The sequence below is a fragment of the Buceros rhinoceros genome, unplaced genomic scaffold, assembly GCF_000710305.1.
Source record: "Buceros rhinoceros silvestris isolate BGI_N320 unplaced genomic scaffold, ASM71030v1 scaffold6777, whole genome shotgun sequence".
NCBI classification, from domain to species: Eukaryota; Metazoa; Chordata; class Aves; order Bucerotiformes; family Bucerotidae; genus Buceros; species Buceros rhinoceros.
Window position 1 is genome coordinate 20,945 of NW_010421472.1, and position 18,930 is coordinate 39,874.

Consider the following 18,930-nt stretch of genomic DNA (forward strand, 5'->3'; position numbering starts at 1 on the left):
ACGACTCGGATGCCAGACCTACACAGTTTACAGCAAAATGTTTTTACAAGTAAAATGAAAATAATTAAAGTGGACTGAAACACATACAACTCCATATGTGTTAGTCATGTAAGAACAGAATGAAGAGTTTGAAAGACAGATACACCATCTGAAGAAGTAGGATACTTCCAAGACAACATTTGGAAAGAGCAATCCCACTAAAACTCCTGTATTTCACTAGGCACTACAAAAAACTTCCAACTAGAGGGTTGTAGGACTAAAACTAGAGCTGCTACAATCAGCAAAAAAAAGTTACGAACTTTTAATAGAAGTACATGATTACTTCATTTATTCTGATGTGCTTTAGCATGCTGTGTATATTAGGTTATAGTTTCATTTAAATTCACTCAAATACAAACACTTTTAGAGTTTGTTTTAAAGGGAAAAATGTTCCAATATTAAATCTTGAAAACATGTAAGGTTATAGAAACTAGTATCATATTCATAAAATCTCTCTCTGGTAGCAGGACCTGCAGAAGTAGGTTTTACATTGTTGCAATAATTCACCTTGTGCTTTTACTGAGAATACACCAATCCGCAAAATGAAAAAGAAGAAAATAAAATGAATTAAGGGGAGAGAGAGGCAAGAGAAGAACATTCTTTAGATGGCAACATCTCTGAACAGCTTTTTGAAAAACAAAAAGATGATAAAGAAGGATACATACTTTACATTACATTGAATTTCCTGTAGTTGTCAACTACATTAAACAAAGATTACACACGTGTGAAAAAAGCTCTTCACTTCAGCATTTGATTCCTCCAGGAGGAAAGGAGGGAGAGAAAGGAGGCAGGGGGAGAAGACGAAGGTAAAAAGTTACAGGTTATGCTGTCCTTTCCCCCTGCATAATAATTAAATATTAAAGTCACAGTCTAGCAAATGCAAAATTTATTTCAACTGTACATAACAGATGTCCTTTTTATATAAAACAAAACACTTGATATATGCAACCACAAACAATATGCATACTGTACATTACAATGCAACATTCAGATATACATCCATTTTTTGTGTTTTCAAAAGGCAGTCACCTACTAAAGATGGCTTCTCCCATTCACAAATGAAGTGCACAATATATATATTCTTTCTATGTTTACGTCACTATATACACATTACTGTGTTTTGGCAAGATTATGCAAAACACCCAGTTAATATTGGTTGGCTTCAAATACTAATTTATGGAAATACTGCATAAGCCATGTGAAGAGGGGCTGACAATGGCTTGAACCTACCTTCCAATTCAGATTCTCCATCCTTCCAGTGTATTTGTAACTGTACACATGTAATTTACAGAATTGCATAAACATAAGGTACTATTATTACCATGACTAAAGTTCCACAAAAATAGAAACACTGAACCTTTGGACTGAATACCACCATTTCCACATTTGCCCTTTTTTTTTTTCTTTTTTTAAGCATTTTGCATTATTACTTCTGATCAGTTCACAATAGTTTATGGCCTGTAACACTGGAGACACAGAATGATTTTAAATGCACAGTGACGTTAATATGAGGATACAGAATATGAGAGACCCTAATTATGATAATAGTTAATGACTTAAATGCTACAATAATTAATGGTGGTAAACCGTCAAAGCTTTGGTGCATAGAAAGTCAATAAAATCTTCGGATCTGGATAACAAAACATTCTGTGTGATAAGGAAAGTTCAAGTGCAACAACTGTATTACAAACTCATATTTACACTATAAAACATGAAACAGACATGAAAGAAATACTGTTTATCTAATGCAGAAAACATCATTCAACTAGAACACCACATCTTAAGAAACAGGGGAAAAAAAACAACCCATACTTTCCATATATGTTAAAAAAACCAAAAACTGACTGAAAGGAAGAGGGGAGTGAAGTGGGTTACAAATGCGCTGTGGAATGGTATGGAGCACACGTACTTAACTCATTCCTCTAAGCAACAACTCCTTCACTTCAAAAAAAGTTCAACATACACAAGTTCCTGGTCATTATGTTAATATATGACTAATAGCAAAACATACCCCTGAAAACCCTCCTCAGTGAGCACTGTTGCTTTTGTTAGGCACATTTTTGAATGCCAACAACGAGAGAGAATAAAGCAGGTGATCAAACAAGACAGAATGCAAATCTCCAGATGTGAACTGCTCTGCAAGAACCGACCACCTTCTGGAATCATGCATGTCCTGCAATTACTAACTTTCTGATCATGTAACCTGCAGAAAGGTATCGATTATCTTTTAAACAGTGTGATCAAGTCCCCAGAGGGCAGTTAACTGCATCACAACTATTCTGAACTGGTCCATAAGAGTAACACCTGAACACTGGATAACATGCTTACTGGAGAAGGGGTAAGGGAATTCAATGTGCGGACCCCGGTGAAAATGAGCCGTTTCTATCCTTTCACCACATGCTTTTCCTTAATGCCAATGAAGATTTAGAAAACATGTCATTTTTGTTTAGATGCTAATTACATTAGCCGCAAGACAGAGCACACACACTTCACCCCAGCAGTGCCCCAGGTGCAGGTTCGAAACCTTCAGCTGTGCACAGCATGTCACAGTTCTCTGAAAAGTCAACACAACTGCTGCTGAAAACAAACCTGCTCATGAGAGAAGTTACAAGACACAATAAAATCTATCATGGACATGCTCCAAACAGTACAACCCAAAAGCCAAGCATTCTATTATTCAGAACTTCAAACAAGCCAATGTGAGTGTAGCTGTACCTAGAGTTTCAGATGCTGAACACTCGAGCCTCCATCAGGGGAACCATTTTCATCTCGTCTTTTCAAGAATGGTCAATTGAGAGTTGACAGCTGTGTATTTTAACAGGCAAGTAAACATCTAGACCCTTCTTTCTGCCACACTACTGCATACAGTAAAGTATGACCATAGGTAACACGAGATTATCAAAATACTGCATGTAATGAGTATGGACTGCCAGGTTCTCATGACAACTGTCAGAGTGGGGTGGGGGGACAGCGGTGTGGTCCCTCCTATAAACATTTAAGCAATAAGGAAGAGACAGCAGTATAAAACCAGAATTTTGTTATGGATCAGCAAATGCTCTTCTGAACAAATGGGCCAGATATGTGAATATTGGAATGATTTTACAGCTCTTGTACTGTTTATTTTTAAGCTGCATTTTTCATATTCTACCAGTTTTGTATTTTGTTAGTAGTACGTAGAAAATCCAACCACTATCGCTAAGGTATTTCCATATTGCTGGCACTTGGCTCACAAACCAGTATGGTTTCAAGTACAAAATACAAAAATGTGCTGTATCCAAACAATAACAAAAAAAGATGACCTGTTGCTACACTGACCAAGTTCAAAGGAAAAAAAAAATCAAAACATTCACAGCTACAAATTAACATGTCAGTTAAAAAAACCCTCAAGAATTATCATCCTTAACAGGATGTACACTTTGTAGAATTACTTATTTGTACGTGTATTGAATTGGCAATAGAGCCTTCCACCAGGTATAACTGAAGTTTCCCTCAGAAGTTGTTAAAATACCACATTAAAGAGACAAGGAACAGCAAGAAAACATCTAAGAAAAGCAGGCTGTGATACAACAAGCATTTGTTAAGAAAAAGCTCAGAAGTGCATTAGTTCTGGTGAGAGATATATGAGCAACAGCTCTTACGAGATGTAGACCCCATTCTGTAACTATGGGCTGTCCATATACTGTCATAGTCAGAGTCTTCTGAGAGGTCTGAAGGCTCCAAACGAGAAAGACTACTGCGACGACCCAAGGAGTCTAGACTTGATTGGTCATCATCAGCCAAGACGTGATTATGCATCAGGTCAGTGCCTTGCCATGCTAAGGATGTATAGGTGAAATGAAATGGTGGATGTGGATAGGCAGAGGTGGGATGAGGAGGAGAACGTAAGGAATAGCCACAACCAAACACATGAAATAAAAGCAAAAAGGTGATGGGAAGAGAAGGAAAAGAGAAAATATTGTTAAAAAGGCACAAAAGTTTCTGTTGGTTTTGTTTTTTTGTTTGTTTGTGGTTTAGTATAAATTACATTCAGCACACAATAATGTTTGAACTGTTAACAACACAATTTTTGACGTGCTTAAGCTTCTAAGCAGCCTCAGTTGAGAATTTAGAATAATCAAAATCTTGTCTGAAAGTAGTTTTTTTTTGGAAGAGGAAGTTAGGTTTTTTGAAGTATAGAGTCAGTTCTGGTCTGAGGGGATTTGACTGGGGACAGAGCAATAAACACAGTAAGCCAGCATGATCCAGCGCTGATGTGATAAGCAATAGCCCCTTCCCCATCACACATCTGTGCCTCGATCCATTTCCTCCCTTGCAATGACACAGTCATTTGTACAGCTGCTTGGTGAGTCAGGTCAGGGAACAGTTTCAGATGAAAACTAACCCTACAAAAGATTCTTTTTCAAGCAGGTGATTTCCCCACAAGCTCACAACACAGCCACAGAAGCGCCTGTGTCACCACTGTAAAGAGGAAAATGCAGGGGGAAAAAGCAAAGGTTTTCATGCAGAGCAGAGCTGCCGGATTCCTACTTCCTTAATCAGCAGCAGTATCTTGCAGCGACTCAAGGAGACTATCAAAGTACAGCTTTTCTGAGCCTGTACACCTTATTTGTTCAACCATGTTGTAAACTAACTCACAGAAGAACATGGCCAAGAGACTAACAGCAACACAGCCTAGTGCATTCTAACTCCTCACACATCTCTTCCTACACATTTCTATCTGAATCTATCTTTCCAATTAAATACTTTAAGATGCCTAGGGTAATTGGTGGGGGGTGGGGTTTGTTGGGTTTGATTTGGTTTTGGGTTTTTTTTGTAAAACAGCCTGGCAATATCCAAGGACTGAAACCATGTAAATGGCCACACTATGAGCCACCATACACACGATATTGCACAAAATTTTAAGTTTTCATTAGGAGCAGAAATGCATAATAAGCTCAGTATATATAGGAGAAGAAAGTGAAACTCTGTTCTTTTATTTGCATCTGTCTCCCCAAATTAAACCCCACATCTTCCCCACCCAGATGACTGAAAAAAGTTGCTCTGCTACCTCTAATGCCACTCCCTACCAGCCTGCACTGGTGCCAAAGTTCTGTTGAATTGATGTTCCCACAAGCAGCACTCCTTGGGCTTTGTATTAAGGTACAGATAGGAGAACTGCCAAATGAGTGCTGTGAGGGATAGGCAGAATATTAACATGGAGGCAAGAAAGGAGTATGTAAAAAAGGGCATACTTCACGGATGATAGGCAACTTTTTCATTCTATTCTTCTACACTGACTACTGCTGCCACAGAAGCAATTTCAGCATGACTGGTTTCTTCCTCATTTCCAATTCAAGTCTACAAACAGATCTTCTGAAACCTCAAGTCTTAGATAACAACACTGTTCTTTCCAAACAAAGCAGCCATGTGCTTAATCAATAAAAAAAAAAGTTTCTTGCTGCAGTTAAGAGCAAATAAAAGCTGCTGACTTCTGATGTAGGCGCTATGTACAGCACTATGTATATTCCTTAAATATACATAGAAAGGAAAAAATATGCAAAAAAACCACACCCATTTTTTATCTGCACACACACATTACTGTGCAAGTGCAAACGTTTCCCCAACCATTTCTTGTCACATTATCCTTGGACATAATCAAGAGATCACAGTCAACACATTTAAACAGCAATCTCATTTAATTTTGTTTGGAACAACAGTATATCTTCAGAATTTTGAACACATTCAATTAAACACACTACTGTAATGACTGTAGGGCTCTAAAATACAGTAGTGTTAATAAAATCTTTATGTAATAGTAGCTAATTTTATCACCTTGGAGACGAATGGTTCGTTAAGACAGAAAAATCTAAATGAAGGTTTTTGCTTACTTCAAAAGTTTCTACAGTCTAACACAAGGGACATAATCCCATTTTAAATTACATATGACTACAAACTAGCTGGATTTTTTTTCAAGGTGATAATAGTAAGTGAACACATATTAGGAAAATTCACAAACTAAGTTTGCAGTTGCATTTTGAGACTTCAACTGTCAGCATAAAGTGCTTTTGCTTGGAAGCAAAACGGGCACAGAGCGCCGTGGGTAGCACTAACAGTGATTAATACCACAAATTTAACAGCTTTTATAGGACAAGGAGTAAGTTACAATGTCCACTCTTCGAATTCCTGACAACAGCAAAATTGCCAAGTACTTCAGGATCATTATACTGTGTTCCAAGAATCCCCAAATTAACTTGGTATTCAAGAGTGCAAAACATGTGCAAATCGATACAAATGCAACAGCATTTTCTCCTTTCTTGTGTAAATGGAACACATGCTGGTGGACTCCCCTGCTTTGCGCAATGTTTTACTTACAAGACAGAGGAACTCCACATGGCAACCTTGATTTGGATTAAATGAAGTAGGACCCCAGAGGCACGTTACAGGCTTTCAATAAGCTAGGTATTGATCTGAGAAACTAAAAAGGGTTTTAAGCAAAATGCAGATCTGAGAACAGTTTCTCCTGAAATTATGAGATGGAATTAAAATTTGTGATTAATACTAAATACCAAAACCAACTAGTGGCAATGGAAAAAATTAAGTTTTTATAGGTCTAGGTTACTTTTGCATAGTGGAAGTCTTTTGTTGAACATAACAAGACAAAAATATGCTACTCCAAAGTTATGACTTCTTCACTCCTCCTCTCTACTTACCAGCTTCTTGAAATTTATCAAAAAGCATACTGACTAACTGTCATATTCAGTTAGACACCTCTCATTCATTGGTGAGAGTTTTGTGCAATTTTAAACCATGACATGTAGTTGCTTTTGATTTTTTCAGGTTTAAGTACTGAAGGAATTATAGTCTCTAACCATGGTTCTTGGCATCCCATACTTAAAACACTCAGCACTGATATTAAACCAGAAACAAGTTATTACTTCTTCCAGGTCCAGCTTACTACTTACAAAGGCCTGAGAACATACACTTCTCTTTTTTAAAAGCTATCTAATTTGTGTTTTAGTTAGCCATTTCAGTACCTTCTAACTTACTTGAATTTAGCGTTTGACGTGTTTTGGCACTTGTGCAATATGCTTCAATGACTTTAAGAATTTGAGCATCTTCTTCTAAAGCAGCTGTACCTAGAATCAATGGGAAAAGTAGAACTTTAAACATGGTTATGTCTATTAATACAGAAAAGCCTTTGCAAATCACTACATTCAGTTGAGTCAAAAGTTCAGCCTCATCAACTCTTTGCAATTCTCTTAATCATCCCATTTTAAAAATCTAACTTCAATGAGCAAAAGTAACAGTTTAAAAAGATGTAATACGAAACTAACAGATTAAAAAGACAAAATACTATTTTGAAATGCTCAGGAAAAAACCCAAGTCAGAGCAATTGCTTGCACATTAAAGAAATTTTCTAAGCATCTCTAGTTGCACAGAACATGTTTTGAAGTGTGATCACTGGCTCTAAACCAAACAGCCATTAAACTGAAAAATCTGTATACTCCAGTTATTATATACATATTACTTTAAAGAAAACAACAAACAGAATATTAATTCACAGAAATCTTGCTAACTTTTGGGGTTTGTGTATGTGCGTATACATATATTTGTATCTATCTCACATTTACTCCTTTCAACAGCACACTATTGAAAATTAAACTCAGAATTAATAGCATAATAAACACATCAGTACAATTTCAGTCCAGCGTGTAGTAGGCAAGATGTCACTATCACATTAAGTGTATCTGTGAAAATGGAGTAATGAGACTTCTCAGACTTTATAGCAGAAACAGCACCACTGAAAAAAATCTGAACTAGTCAAGCTTAACATCACAAGATTTTCCTAAAGGTAGAGATCCACAGCAAATCTTCTCCTTGGGGAATTTAGTAAAGTTGTTTACTTGCAACAGTGAAATTCCAGTTAAACTGAAATCTAGAGGTACCTCTACCATTAGTTTAGATGGAATCAGCAATCTATATGTAGGGCAATATCGTTTGTTCTTTTAAAAGCATTTTTCCTGTTTTTTTTTCTTTGAGAAAACTAGGCTCAGAGATTTTCTGCTGCATGAATCTGAACCACTTTCCACAGCAAAATGTAGTAGCATTCTCTGGCAGACACTGCATCCCTTCTTTTTTTGTGATTTATTATTACCAGAACAAAGCCAACTGTCCAAACATTTGTCAGGATCAGCTGACAAGCTAACTGTTAAAGAAATTCTCTTGATCTGATATAATTGCCCTGCAGTTTATAAAGGACACAGGTACTCCAAAGCACTGGTTATTTCTCCTTCAAGGCAGGAATAGTAATTGGATTTCATAGTGGTTAGAATACGGCAGCATATTAGTACAGTAGCAGGACAAATCTGTCACTTCTGAAATGAGTGAGTGCACTCAGTCGAAATGCCTTACTTATTTTGATTTGTCTGTTACCATACTAATTTGACATAGCAGGTCTCAAAACACAGCCCACAAATCCCTGAAATTCCAGCTTTAAGTTTGACAGAAGTTCCTCAGTGGGCAGCTTCTACAGTTCCACAAGCTGGAAAAGGTTGAAGGAGTGATAATGTATAACAGAAGCTTCTAATTATTGACACAAGGGGAAAAAATAAAGAATCAGTACGTATTTCTGTAAGTAACACTCTGATGCTACCAAAAGCCCCTTTTATTGAAAGTTATTTCCAACATAAAAAATACTGAAAAGTGTTAATCAGGAGTAGAAAAATGAATTTGCAAGCCCTTCTTCCCCCCAAAAAGAATTTTTATCTCCTCTCTCTAAGGTTTCTTTAATAATTCGTAAATTTGCAAATTGACAGCTTCACTACTGTTACTTCGACTACTAAATCTCCATTCTCCAACATCTGAAATGACACTGTATTGCAGTACTGCCATTTTTCTTAAACAGATACCTTCCTGTAGGACACACATTTTAGTTCAGGATGTTCTATTTGCACACCCATGAACACAGGACCATTCTATTCACTACCTTAACCTTTGCCATACGAAATTCACAGCACACTCAGAAGGATCTCCACCTTAAATAAACCAACAGTGCCCCGAGGAAAAGCCTTCTTCTCTCTAGTGAGAGAGACAATCTTCACAATAATACACTTCATGCACTCAACACTTAAGGCACAGTCTCTATCTTAAAAAGCCCATGAACAAAGGACAGACACAGAGAAGTGAAAGTTACAGTCAGAGAATCTGGGCTTCAGCTTAGATACCCTGTCTTTTATTAATACAATTGGATTATTCATTCATAGAAATTTCTAAGGGAGAATTAAGAGTGACACTGACAACTAAGTGAATATTGTGCTTGCTTGATAACACTAATGTTCCCTCCACCCCAAATTACCCCAACATCCAGACTTTGACCTTCCTGGTTCTCTATACATTGGTCAGTCTCTCTCAGTTCAGTGCTGTTCTTTAGACTTCAAGCAGTCTAAAGCTCTGCAGTTTGTTCAGACACAGACATTACCAGCAAATGACCTTCTTTCTAGGAAAACAAAGCAGATCACTGGATCTTAGAGTGATTGTGGAAGTGTTCCACACAGCACCAATACCCAGCTTTCCAACACTCAGATCACCAGAAGGTCATACAAGTATCAATTTAAGAACATAGCTACTAAGTATTCTGCAAGAGGGTGATAGTGTCTTCAAACTGTTGATTACAGCATTTAAAAACAGGTTTACCTTCCTGAACTTTACATGGCTCTATAGCAAACCTCACTTCCCTCGGCAGCAAACAGATAGAACAGGCAATTCACAACCATGTCAACAGTAAAGCACTAGAAAGCAAAGAATGTCATCATGACATAAGCACCAGAGATGAATAAAACAAACAATCCTCCAGAGATAGATATTCCCTCTCTCCTGACAGGAGAGGAAAACTAGGTGACTTGCTTACGCTGTAAACCTAACTTTCACAGAATTTAAACCAATGTTAATTCCAGCCTTTATATTACACAGACATTTGTTCCAGTCTCTCTTACTTTTTCTCAGTGCAAACTCTTCATCTGATGGCTTCCGTTCTGGCTTGCGTTTGGGAAGCAGCTTTTTCATGGTTTTAGGGCTTTTACTGAGATCCTGCGCAAGGAAAATAAAAACAAAAAGAGTAGAGCTTCTCTATAGTATGTCAAGAGCTTAACTTCTAAGATGCATACAGTAGTTACTAACTAACGTTTAATGGCGCCAAAATTCAGCTTACTAGTATTTCTTGGCACACCTGATTTGCCAGAACTGGCTGATTTCCTCTGTACCTTTTGTTCAACTATACACAAAGTCAGATATTTTATCTGTTCAATCAACAGAAGTATAAAGAAAAGCTGCTGCAAAAGCATGCTAGAGCAAAGGGAAGAGGCGAACACACTTCAACATAGGTTTTTTTTTCCCTTAACTTTTGAAGAGACAGCCCATTTTACCTGTCTGCTTAGATGAAGGTAAAAATGGACCTAACAAGAAGCTTGGCAAGTAGTATAGTCTTTCATGCCAGAATCTGTTAATGTTTAGGTCTGTTCTCACCAAGCTCTACAGCAACAAAAAAAAAAACCCTTCACCACTAAAAAAACCTAGCAACACATACACGATTTCTGCTCAAAATATTGTCATGCTAACTTACAGGAACAATACTATGTTACAGGAACAAAAGAAATATACTGGTCTACCTCTTACCTTAAGGATACAAGACATCCTCTATAAAAATACAAGATGAGAAACTAAAAAGGTGAATGAGGAGGACAGACCAAAGAAGACAAAGATAGGTTTTGAACATCATTGTACGATAAACACTGTAAAGATGATTGAAATTTTCCCATATTGGAGAATTTAGTGCCCTACACACGAAAGCATGAAAGGTAGGGGATTTACAAAAGAAAAGAAAACCACCACACACACAGCCACCACAAAAAAAAAAACCAAACAAAAAAAAAACCAAAAACCCCACAACCAGGTTACACTAAGGCACAGTGTTCAGGGTACAGTTTCTAGGAAACTGGAATTCACACGTCTGCAGAAGAAAATTTCTGTCAACACCTCATTCTTGCAAAATAAAATGTTCTTAGGCATAACTGCATGATTTTTTCTGGGCCTTGATGCTTCACATTAAGTTAGTAACGGGAACATGTGACAGAGGCACTGAAACAGGAGATATCACCAACCCACAAAGCATCCAACTTTCTCCTTCTTACATACACACAAACACCCAACATAAACCTAACATTATTATTTACAAAATAATAATCACCACAGAAATGTAGTGGCAGGACAAAATTAATCTATCGCCACTATCTTTCTGTGGTTAAAACCACCACATTTTCTTTCCCTTGGAAGAGATTCTGGTTTCATACCATGTTAATTAAAAAAATACAATGGCTTCTTAATATCTAAGGGTTTCTTTTTTTGCTAGTAGTAACATTAGCCATTAGATTCTCTTGAGTACAAAAACATTACATCTATTTTGACAGCTTCTATTCTTTTTTTCTTTAAATATGCTATTGATACCTAGTAATAGTAGTAAATACTGAGGAAACAAGAGTCCACCACAGTTGTTTAGAATGATTTGATACAGCACTTGGAAGCACCATAGCATCCCGTAACCTAGATACTTTGCAGTGTGCTTAGCAAATAATTTACTTTGCAATATACAGGGATGATCAACATAAACCAAACTGCTAGTTTAAAAACATTTTTTTTCTTATTTATTGACTGGATAAGAGTGGAAATAAGTGGAAGCACTCAGGGAGGGAAGGGAAGCCTTTCCTAAAAACGTTTAGTATTTTCTGAGCTGCAAGACTAAATCTCTGTTTGAAACAAGACAGCATTCACTAGTCCATTACCACAGATTCAGTGCTGACTGTTAAAATACCTTTATATAAAATCATGCATAACATTGTAAAAATAGTGGTGTGTAAAAAAACCATGTTAAACTTCCCATTTATAGACCTGATACAGCAGCCAAGAAATAGGACTGTGTATCTCACCTCTTTATAACAAAGAGCTGCTGAAGGCCGTAATGGAGGTGCAGGACGTAAGCAGCTCAGACTCCAAGGCTTGGGAGTTTTTGGAGGTTCCAGAGGTCCCCAGTTTATCGTGGTATGTGGAGTCCCATGATGTGATGGATGAGGGAGAGTGTGGTATGCAGGAGTCAATGGTATTGGCTTGCTGTCGGAATGCTTGCTAGAGGGTGTTACTGGATGGGAAGGAAGCTGTCAAAGACAGAAAGGTGATGGGAAACAGAAGAAAGCATATTATTTTAAAGACAATATCATCAAGGGTTCATGAAACAGGTCTCACTAAGTGCTTCTGTTCATTACAGCTGGCCCTTGAAAAATGTTACAAATTTTATTTGGAGAAATGGAGCTTAAAGAAGTTTTTACTGTCTACCACATTCAGAGCACACACTAAAGAAAGAACAGCTACAAGCAGCTCTGTCTGCTCCCACTTCTCTCACTGCTAAGGATGGAGCTAAATTTAGATCCATTCACATGCAACAACTCAAACACAGAACCCAAAACAAAGTACTTAAAATTGTTTCTCCACAACCCCTATAGTACACCACCAATTAAAACCTACTATTCTAAGGATACTTAAAATATGGTGATGTATTATTTGGTCAAAACAGAAAGAAATTATCATCCATTTCCTTTCCCCCTTTTAAACTACTACCCAAGATCTAAGCATTTTATTCTTTATTCACACAAAAACAGAATGATTTTTTTATCCATTAAACTACAGTCACAATATTCAGTTCTCATTACTAATGGCTAAAAAAAATGCTTTACATGGTGGTATATTTGCCAGATAATCTAATTTGCATAGACTACTCATTCACTTCAATCCAGAAGCTCTTTCGTACCGTGTGAGATGGCACAGAGTGAGGTTTAATGGTTGGATTCCCAACAGTTGTGACTTTGGTTTGCTTCTGCAGGTGATCCACCCATTCATGCAGATCCTGTTGGTTGTTACAAGACACTAGTATCCTTTCAATCATATTTCCTAGGTGACAGAAAACAGAAGATGTAGGAAACCACAAAAGAACAACTTTGTCAATCTGACGAGATTATAAAGACACTCATTTCCTAAAACACGATGTCTCCTAAGTACTAAGCAACAATAACCTGTATTTTCAATACAACAGCTCCCCATTCTTCAAGGTCATATTGGACATTACCACCATATATTTGTTCTTGGGCCAAGCATGGGAGCTCTACCTTTTTCTCCACCTCTAATAATTAAACACAACCTTTAATAACAAGAAATAGACATAGACTGGTTCATCTAGTAGCCTTACACTTCTCCATCCTCCCCAGGAAAGCCAGCACATAGCCTAAAATGTCATTCATGAGTCTGTAAGCTATGATATATATAGGAAAAGTTATACAACACAGTTCACCGATCTTCTCTCAGAAAAAGGCATAGAGTTGGTCTGAATCTAATGAAGCTGAGGCAAAAAGTTACTTGGGAAAGCATTCTTAACCAAAGACTACTTTAATTTCTGCAGTTAACTCCATTTTAACCCATCACATTCCTCATGTGAATTCAGCTTCATACCTATTATCTCAGAAGAACATACACCATCAACAGCTCTTACCCTCCACATCATAGCACTGATGTGTGATATTGCCTGCTGCTTGAGAGGGTTAAAATCAGTTAAATGCAACCTGCTCGGAGGCAGAATTGATCCAGGAAATGAAGGTATGAAGCTCCACCATGTGGACCCTGCACCCACTGTCCTTTAAACTGCCCAAGGATGTAAGGTACATGCTGAAACAAATGACTTAAACATATTACCAAAGGAAGCAGAACAGCAATCATCAGGAGCAACAGAGATGCCAAAGATCTCTCATGAAAGAGGTGGACCTAAAAGAAGGCTCTTGCCTAAAGCTCTTCTAAAAGCAGCAACAGAACGAGGACAAATGGTCTCAAGTTGCGCCATAGAAGGTTTAGGTTGGATATAAGGAAAAAATTCTTTACAAAAAGAGTTGTGAAGCATTGGAACAGGCTGCCCAGGGAAGCGGTGGAATTGCCATCCCTGGAAGTGTTTAAAACGCATATAGATGTGGTGCCCAGGGACATGGCTTAGTGGTGACCTGGCAGTTTTGGGTCAATGGTTGGACTTGATAATCTTAAAGGTCTTCTCCAACCAGAACAATTCTATGAATTCCTTTTCTTCCAGTGAGTACCATACTTTAAACTGCATTAAAGAACCTTCTCCAAGGCTACCACCTCTGGTTCATTAAAGTACAGAGATCTGGTGATGAATCCCATGCAAAGACAGTTTATTAACTGCTTAAGGTAAGCAGTAAAAAGCAGCTTTCAAGTGAGGCTCTAGGCAGCTACCTTCAAAATTTGTGTAATCACAGGATGGCTGAGGCTGGAAGGGATCTCTGCAGGTTATCCACCTCTCTGCTCAAGCACAAACACGTACTGCTGGTAGTCCAGAAGTGTGGCCAGAGAGCTTTTGAGTATCTCCAACAATGGAGCTCTCTCTAGGCAACCTGTCTCAGTGCTTGGTCACCCTCACAATGAAAACAGTTTCTCCTTCTGTTCAGACAGAACATTGTATGTTTGAAATAGCATATCCTAGACTGAGTAGCAAACAAAAAGTATTTATGTTCAATACCTGATATTTCAAAAGCATTTTTATGGTTTTCACTGTCTTCTAGCTTTGTGATAGTCATTCCCGTCATTGGCAGTTTTCCCTAAAAGAAAAGCAGTAAACGCTGAAGTTAAATCCAAAGCACACAAAAATATTACCAAAAATATATAAACGCCAAGCTTTGAACAAAGACATGCAGAGTAAATTGACAGGCACAAACTGATGGATTTAAAAATCCACCACTTAAAAATCCACACAAACACCTCATAATGGAAATTTTTAATATGGCCAACTTCCGCAAATGACACTTCAATGACTATTTGATACCTATGCAGGCTATGAAATCCATACAAATGTCACAGTGGTCAGTCGTCAGCTTCAGGCTCTTGAAATCAAGAGCTTCAGGGTCATCCATATTACATGATTAGAAGCAATGGTGACACATCATCTTTAAACACATTTGTTCGCAAACTGTTTGATTTGCTCTCAAAATAAGGTTTGTGGTACAAGTAGATTTAGAAAGGAAGATTTTACTAAAGAAATGCATCAGTTTAATGAAGATTTATAACCCCACTACTGAATTCACTCGTAGAAATATTTGGGGAGAAACAAAAGCAGTGAAGACACTTCTATATTTGTAAAGTTTCAGAAAAACGTATTAATTTTGTAGAAGGCAGCCTCTAATTTTAAACCCAGCTAAGCTCGGGGGAAAAAAAAAGAGTCAGTTTAGGATAACTTTTCGATCATTTAGAAACACAGAAGAGTAAGTACGACTGAATATTGTCAGGATGAAAGGCTTTATCAAAAAATGCAACTTTAATAAAAGTTAAGACAGATCCTGTATTCTCCTGCACAGAAACACTATTCAGCACATGCTGGCAAGAGCACAAATATTACGTACTCAGGAATTTTTTTTTCTTTCCTAATGACTGCAGAGTGGACAAAGGTTTCTTAGAAACTTGGAAACTCAAAATCACTTGATATTCTGTATGCACAGAGCATGCTCAAGTCCAAGATGCCCAAGAGAAAGGAAGAGTTTTCTTGCAACAGCTTCCCCACTGAAGGAAACACAGTTGTGTTGCACACTACAATGCAGCCTAAAATCCTCTTTTCTGTTTTTCTGTGTTTGCTGGTTCATGAACACCACAACATACAACCACAATGAGAGAGAGGTACAAGAACTGCTGACGTAGGTGGAAAGGGAATATAGGGACACACTAAGTGAAAGGCAGGTGACAGAACAAAGTTCACCTGAACCATACGGAAAGAAAAAGTACAAAGTCAGCAAAACAGAGAAAATGGAACTGAACTTGTGAATCATTTATATCCCCCTTCTTTCAACAAACAATTACGTAGCCCTCCTGAGAAGTACGGTCTGCAGCTCCTGTGACTTCAATTTACCACTGCTAGAAATTCTCCCCTTGAAATCATGTGCCAGGTATCGGCACTATCATCCAGAAAATGTGAGGCTTGCTTATAACTGGAATATTCAGAAAAACAGGGAGGGTGTAACGCAGGATGCTGCCTCCAGAGGCATAATCTCCCTGGGAATGACTGTCCCAGGGAATTCTGTCCATATCCATCCAGTTCTGAGATAAGAAGTGCAACAGAGAAATCCAGGCAACCCACGTTACGCAATCTGACTCAGACTCGCTGAGTCACTGTCTCAGACACAAACAGTGGTGAAATAGTTTTACCTTGCCATAAATATGAGGTCATTAAAATTTGAGAATTTCTCAGCATTGGGAAAAATCACTCAAGAGGTTATGAGGAAATTAAAGGGTTTTGCATTCAACAGAAGGTTGGATGGTGATCTCTAAGAAAGGGCTGTGGCCATAGTGAATAGAAGCTGAAGACAAATGCACAGAAAATTGCTTATTTACTGAACAATACTGTGCACCTGGGGGACGGGGTGGGAGGAAGGAGGAAAAAATATAAGTGATAAACAATAGGAGAGCAAAATAAAGCCAGACAGATTGTTTAATTCCATATTGTTAACACACACTAAATTTCCAGTCAGTTGTTTCTGTAACCACTACACAAGAATCTGCCTTCATCAGAAATTCTGTATGTGTCACCTGGAACATAGAGCTCGCTTGCCTTTTCTAGTATCTTTTCCCATCAATGTTGAGATAAAGCAGTGGCCGAAAATTAAGAACCGCACAAAGCTAACAGAAACTTGATTGTCCACTTGAACCTAATGCAACACTGTCTCAGACAAATCCAGCTACTACTGTGGCAGGTAAGATGAATCCATATGTGATTTTTGGAATTTTATTGCCCTTAAAAGAGTAGTCATTCCATTTGTGACTGGTTATAGTTGATCACACAAGAACGGCAAAGGATTAAGCTTCAGCATTACATGCAAGCAGGCGAATTGCTGTTCAGGACAAAGGAACGAACTGCTTGAGAGCCTGTTTTACAGAAGTACTTACAGCAGGTGAAATCTCTGGATCCTTTTAGAACTCCTGCAGTCTTCCCCCTTGTTTTTCATTTTACTGTGATGTCTGGTAACTACGTTTACAAACATTTCAGGAAACTGTGGACTGTGCATTTGCTTTAACTTCACCTCTCAGAGGTCTTTGGAACTACACACCCAAAATCTAAGTGCTTCTGCAAAACATGTCTTAGAGCTACAGGGGAGCCAACCCAATTGGCATTGATTCTCCTGCACTGTGTTAGTGGGGAAACAGGCACACATGCTCAGCTAGGAAACTTGGTTGAGAACTTATGACTGTGTCTTCCAGGAGCGAGCAGAGGATTTGTAAAGTGAAACACCTAGTGCCAAGGACCTGAAGGCCACACTGCATCGATTTTGTGTGGTCTTACTCTGGGTTAGCTCTAAGCTGGGGCCAAGGACTGCGCTGTCAGTCCATGTACTTGGAATAGGTCAAGTGCTCTTTTGTAGCATGCCTTCCTGTTCAGCTTCATCCAGAGGCAATCTAGTCTGTGAGCCCCAAAACCACTTCTACACTGTGACTCAAAGACCATCTGCTGATTCAAAGATAAAACACTAATGTAGACATGCCTAAAGAAACAGATGGTAACAGCCTAACTCATTCCAGTGAAAGCTTAAGAGCGATGTATAATCTTGGTAAGACTGGAGCAACGGTCAAAGAGCACTAACAAAACTGCACAACAGCAATGTTTTCCTATATAGATCTAAAGACCCGCCAATACTTCCTCTCATTAGCTACTACCAACAATGGAAAAAAGAAAAACCCTTGTTGATAGTAACCACGGCAAAGCTCAAATCCTGTGCTTCTAGCCCAGAATTTTATAAAGCAGATGACCAGTTCTTATTGCAGAAGTTATATTTTATCTTTATAATTGCAGAAGTTGTTTAATAATCCTTCCAAGTTTCCTATGAAATACCATTAGGAAATAACCCACACCCCAACACATTTATACACATATGTATATGTATTACTTTACCTGATAGATAAACCCACTCATTCTTGGGCTGGCAGACAACATTAGCAAAATGTTAGGGAAGAGAAGAAGATACCTTTCATTCTTTTCCTTATCAAAAAAAGAAAATGAAAAAGTAAATACAACATCACAAGCCCACTCCCCCCTTTTCCTGCTTTACATTATTAAAAACTATCATCAATGTTACAATTTCATAATTACTCCACAAAGATTTGCTGGCAAAATTAACTCTCTACAGAATTAAAAAAAAAAGGGCATATCTACATCAGTATTATTTGATTTTCTATTTGAAAAGTGCTACTAACACATAGATATACCTCTTCCTGGAGAGTACAGCCTAATATTTTAAAACAGAAGTTTTACAGTCTGGGTGAAATACTGACCTCGTTTAATATGACATCAACTGTTTTGCCAAATTGACCAAAACCAAAATTACATATTGGATCTATTTCTTAATATAATTTAGATAATTAAGATTTACAGTGATGTCAAGACCATGGTCTCTCAAATTGGAGAGATCAGATTTTTGAATGATGTTGGATTAGGCCCCAAAGCAGAAAAAGAATATAAAAGAAAAGTAATAATGCTTACATTTGCAACAAAATCACTAATTACTTTGTTCTGGGTCTAATTTGCTCATTTCGCTTATGAAGTTGTCATTTTTGTTTTGGGGGTATTTTTATGGAAGAAGAGGTTTACTCTTAATGTACTGCTATAGACAAACAACAAAACAGAGACATGTTAAGGTATAATGTTATAATTTTAATGACAAAACAAATATATCCCTTGACAAAGACACTATCTCAATTTCAAGCATCTTTGCAAAACAACAGAAGTCCTCACCAAGATTTAATGTATGTATCTGTTTTTCAGTAAACATTTAC

The 18,930-nt window shown here is 37.7% G+C and overlaps 1 protein-coding gene across 1 annotated transcript in view; it reads right to left on the reverse strand.

The window, feature by feature from the left end:
- LOC104496538 (rho guanine nucleotide exchange factor 7) overlaps positions 1-18,134 on the reverse strand; it is a gene marked incomplete at its 5' end in the record, with an annotated part of 27,679 nt that extends 9,545 nt beyond the window's left edge. The window contains 6 exons of the mRNA XM_010139670.1: positions 7,065-7,154; positions 10,011-10,104; positions 11,997-12,221; positions 12,872-13,011; positions 14,639-14,717; positions 18,050-18,134. Coding sequence (XP_010137972.1) covers positions 7,065-7,154; positions 10,011-10,104; positions 11,997-12,221; positions 12,872-13,011; positions 14,639-14,717; positions 18,050-18,134 — 713 coding nt within the window. The remainder of the gene's footprint in view (positions 1-7,064; positions 7,155-10,010; positions 10,105-11,996; positions 12,222-12,871; positions 13,012-14,638; positions 14,718-18,049) is intronic.
- Positions 18,135-18,930: the final 796 nt, after the last annotated feature.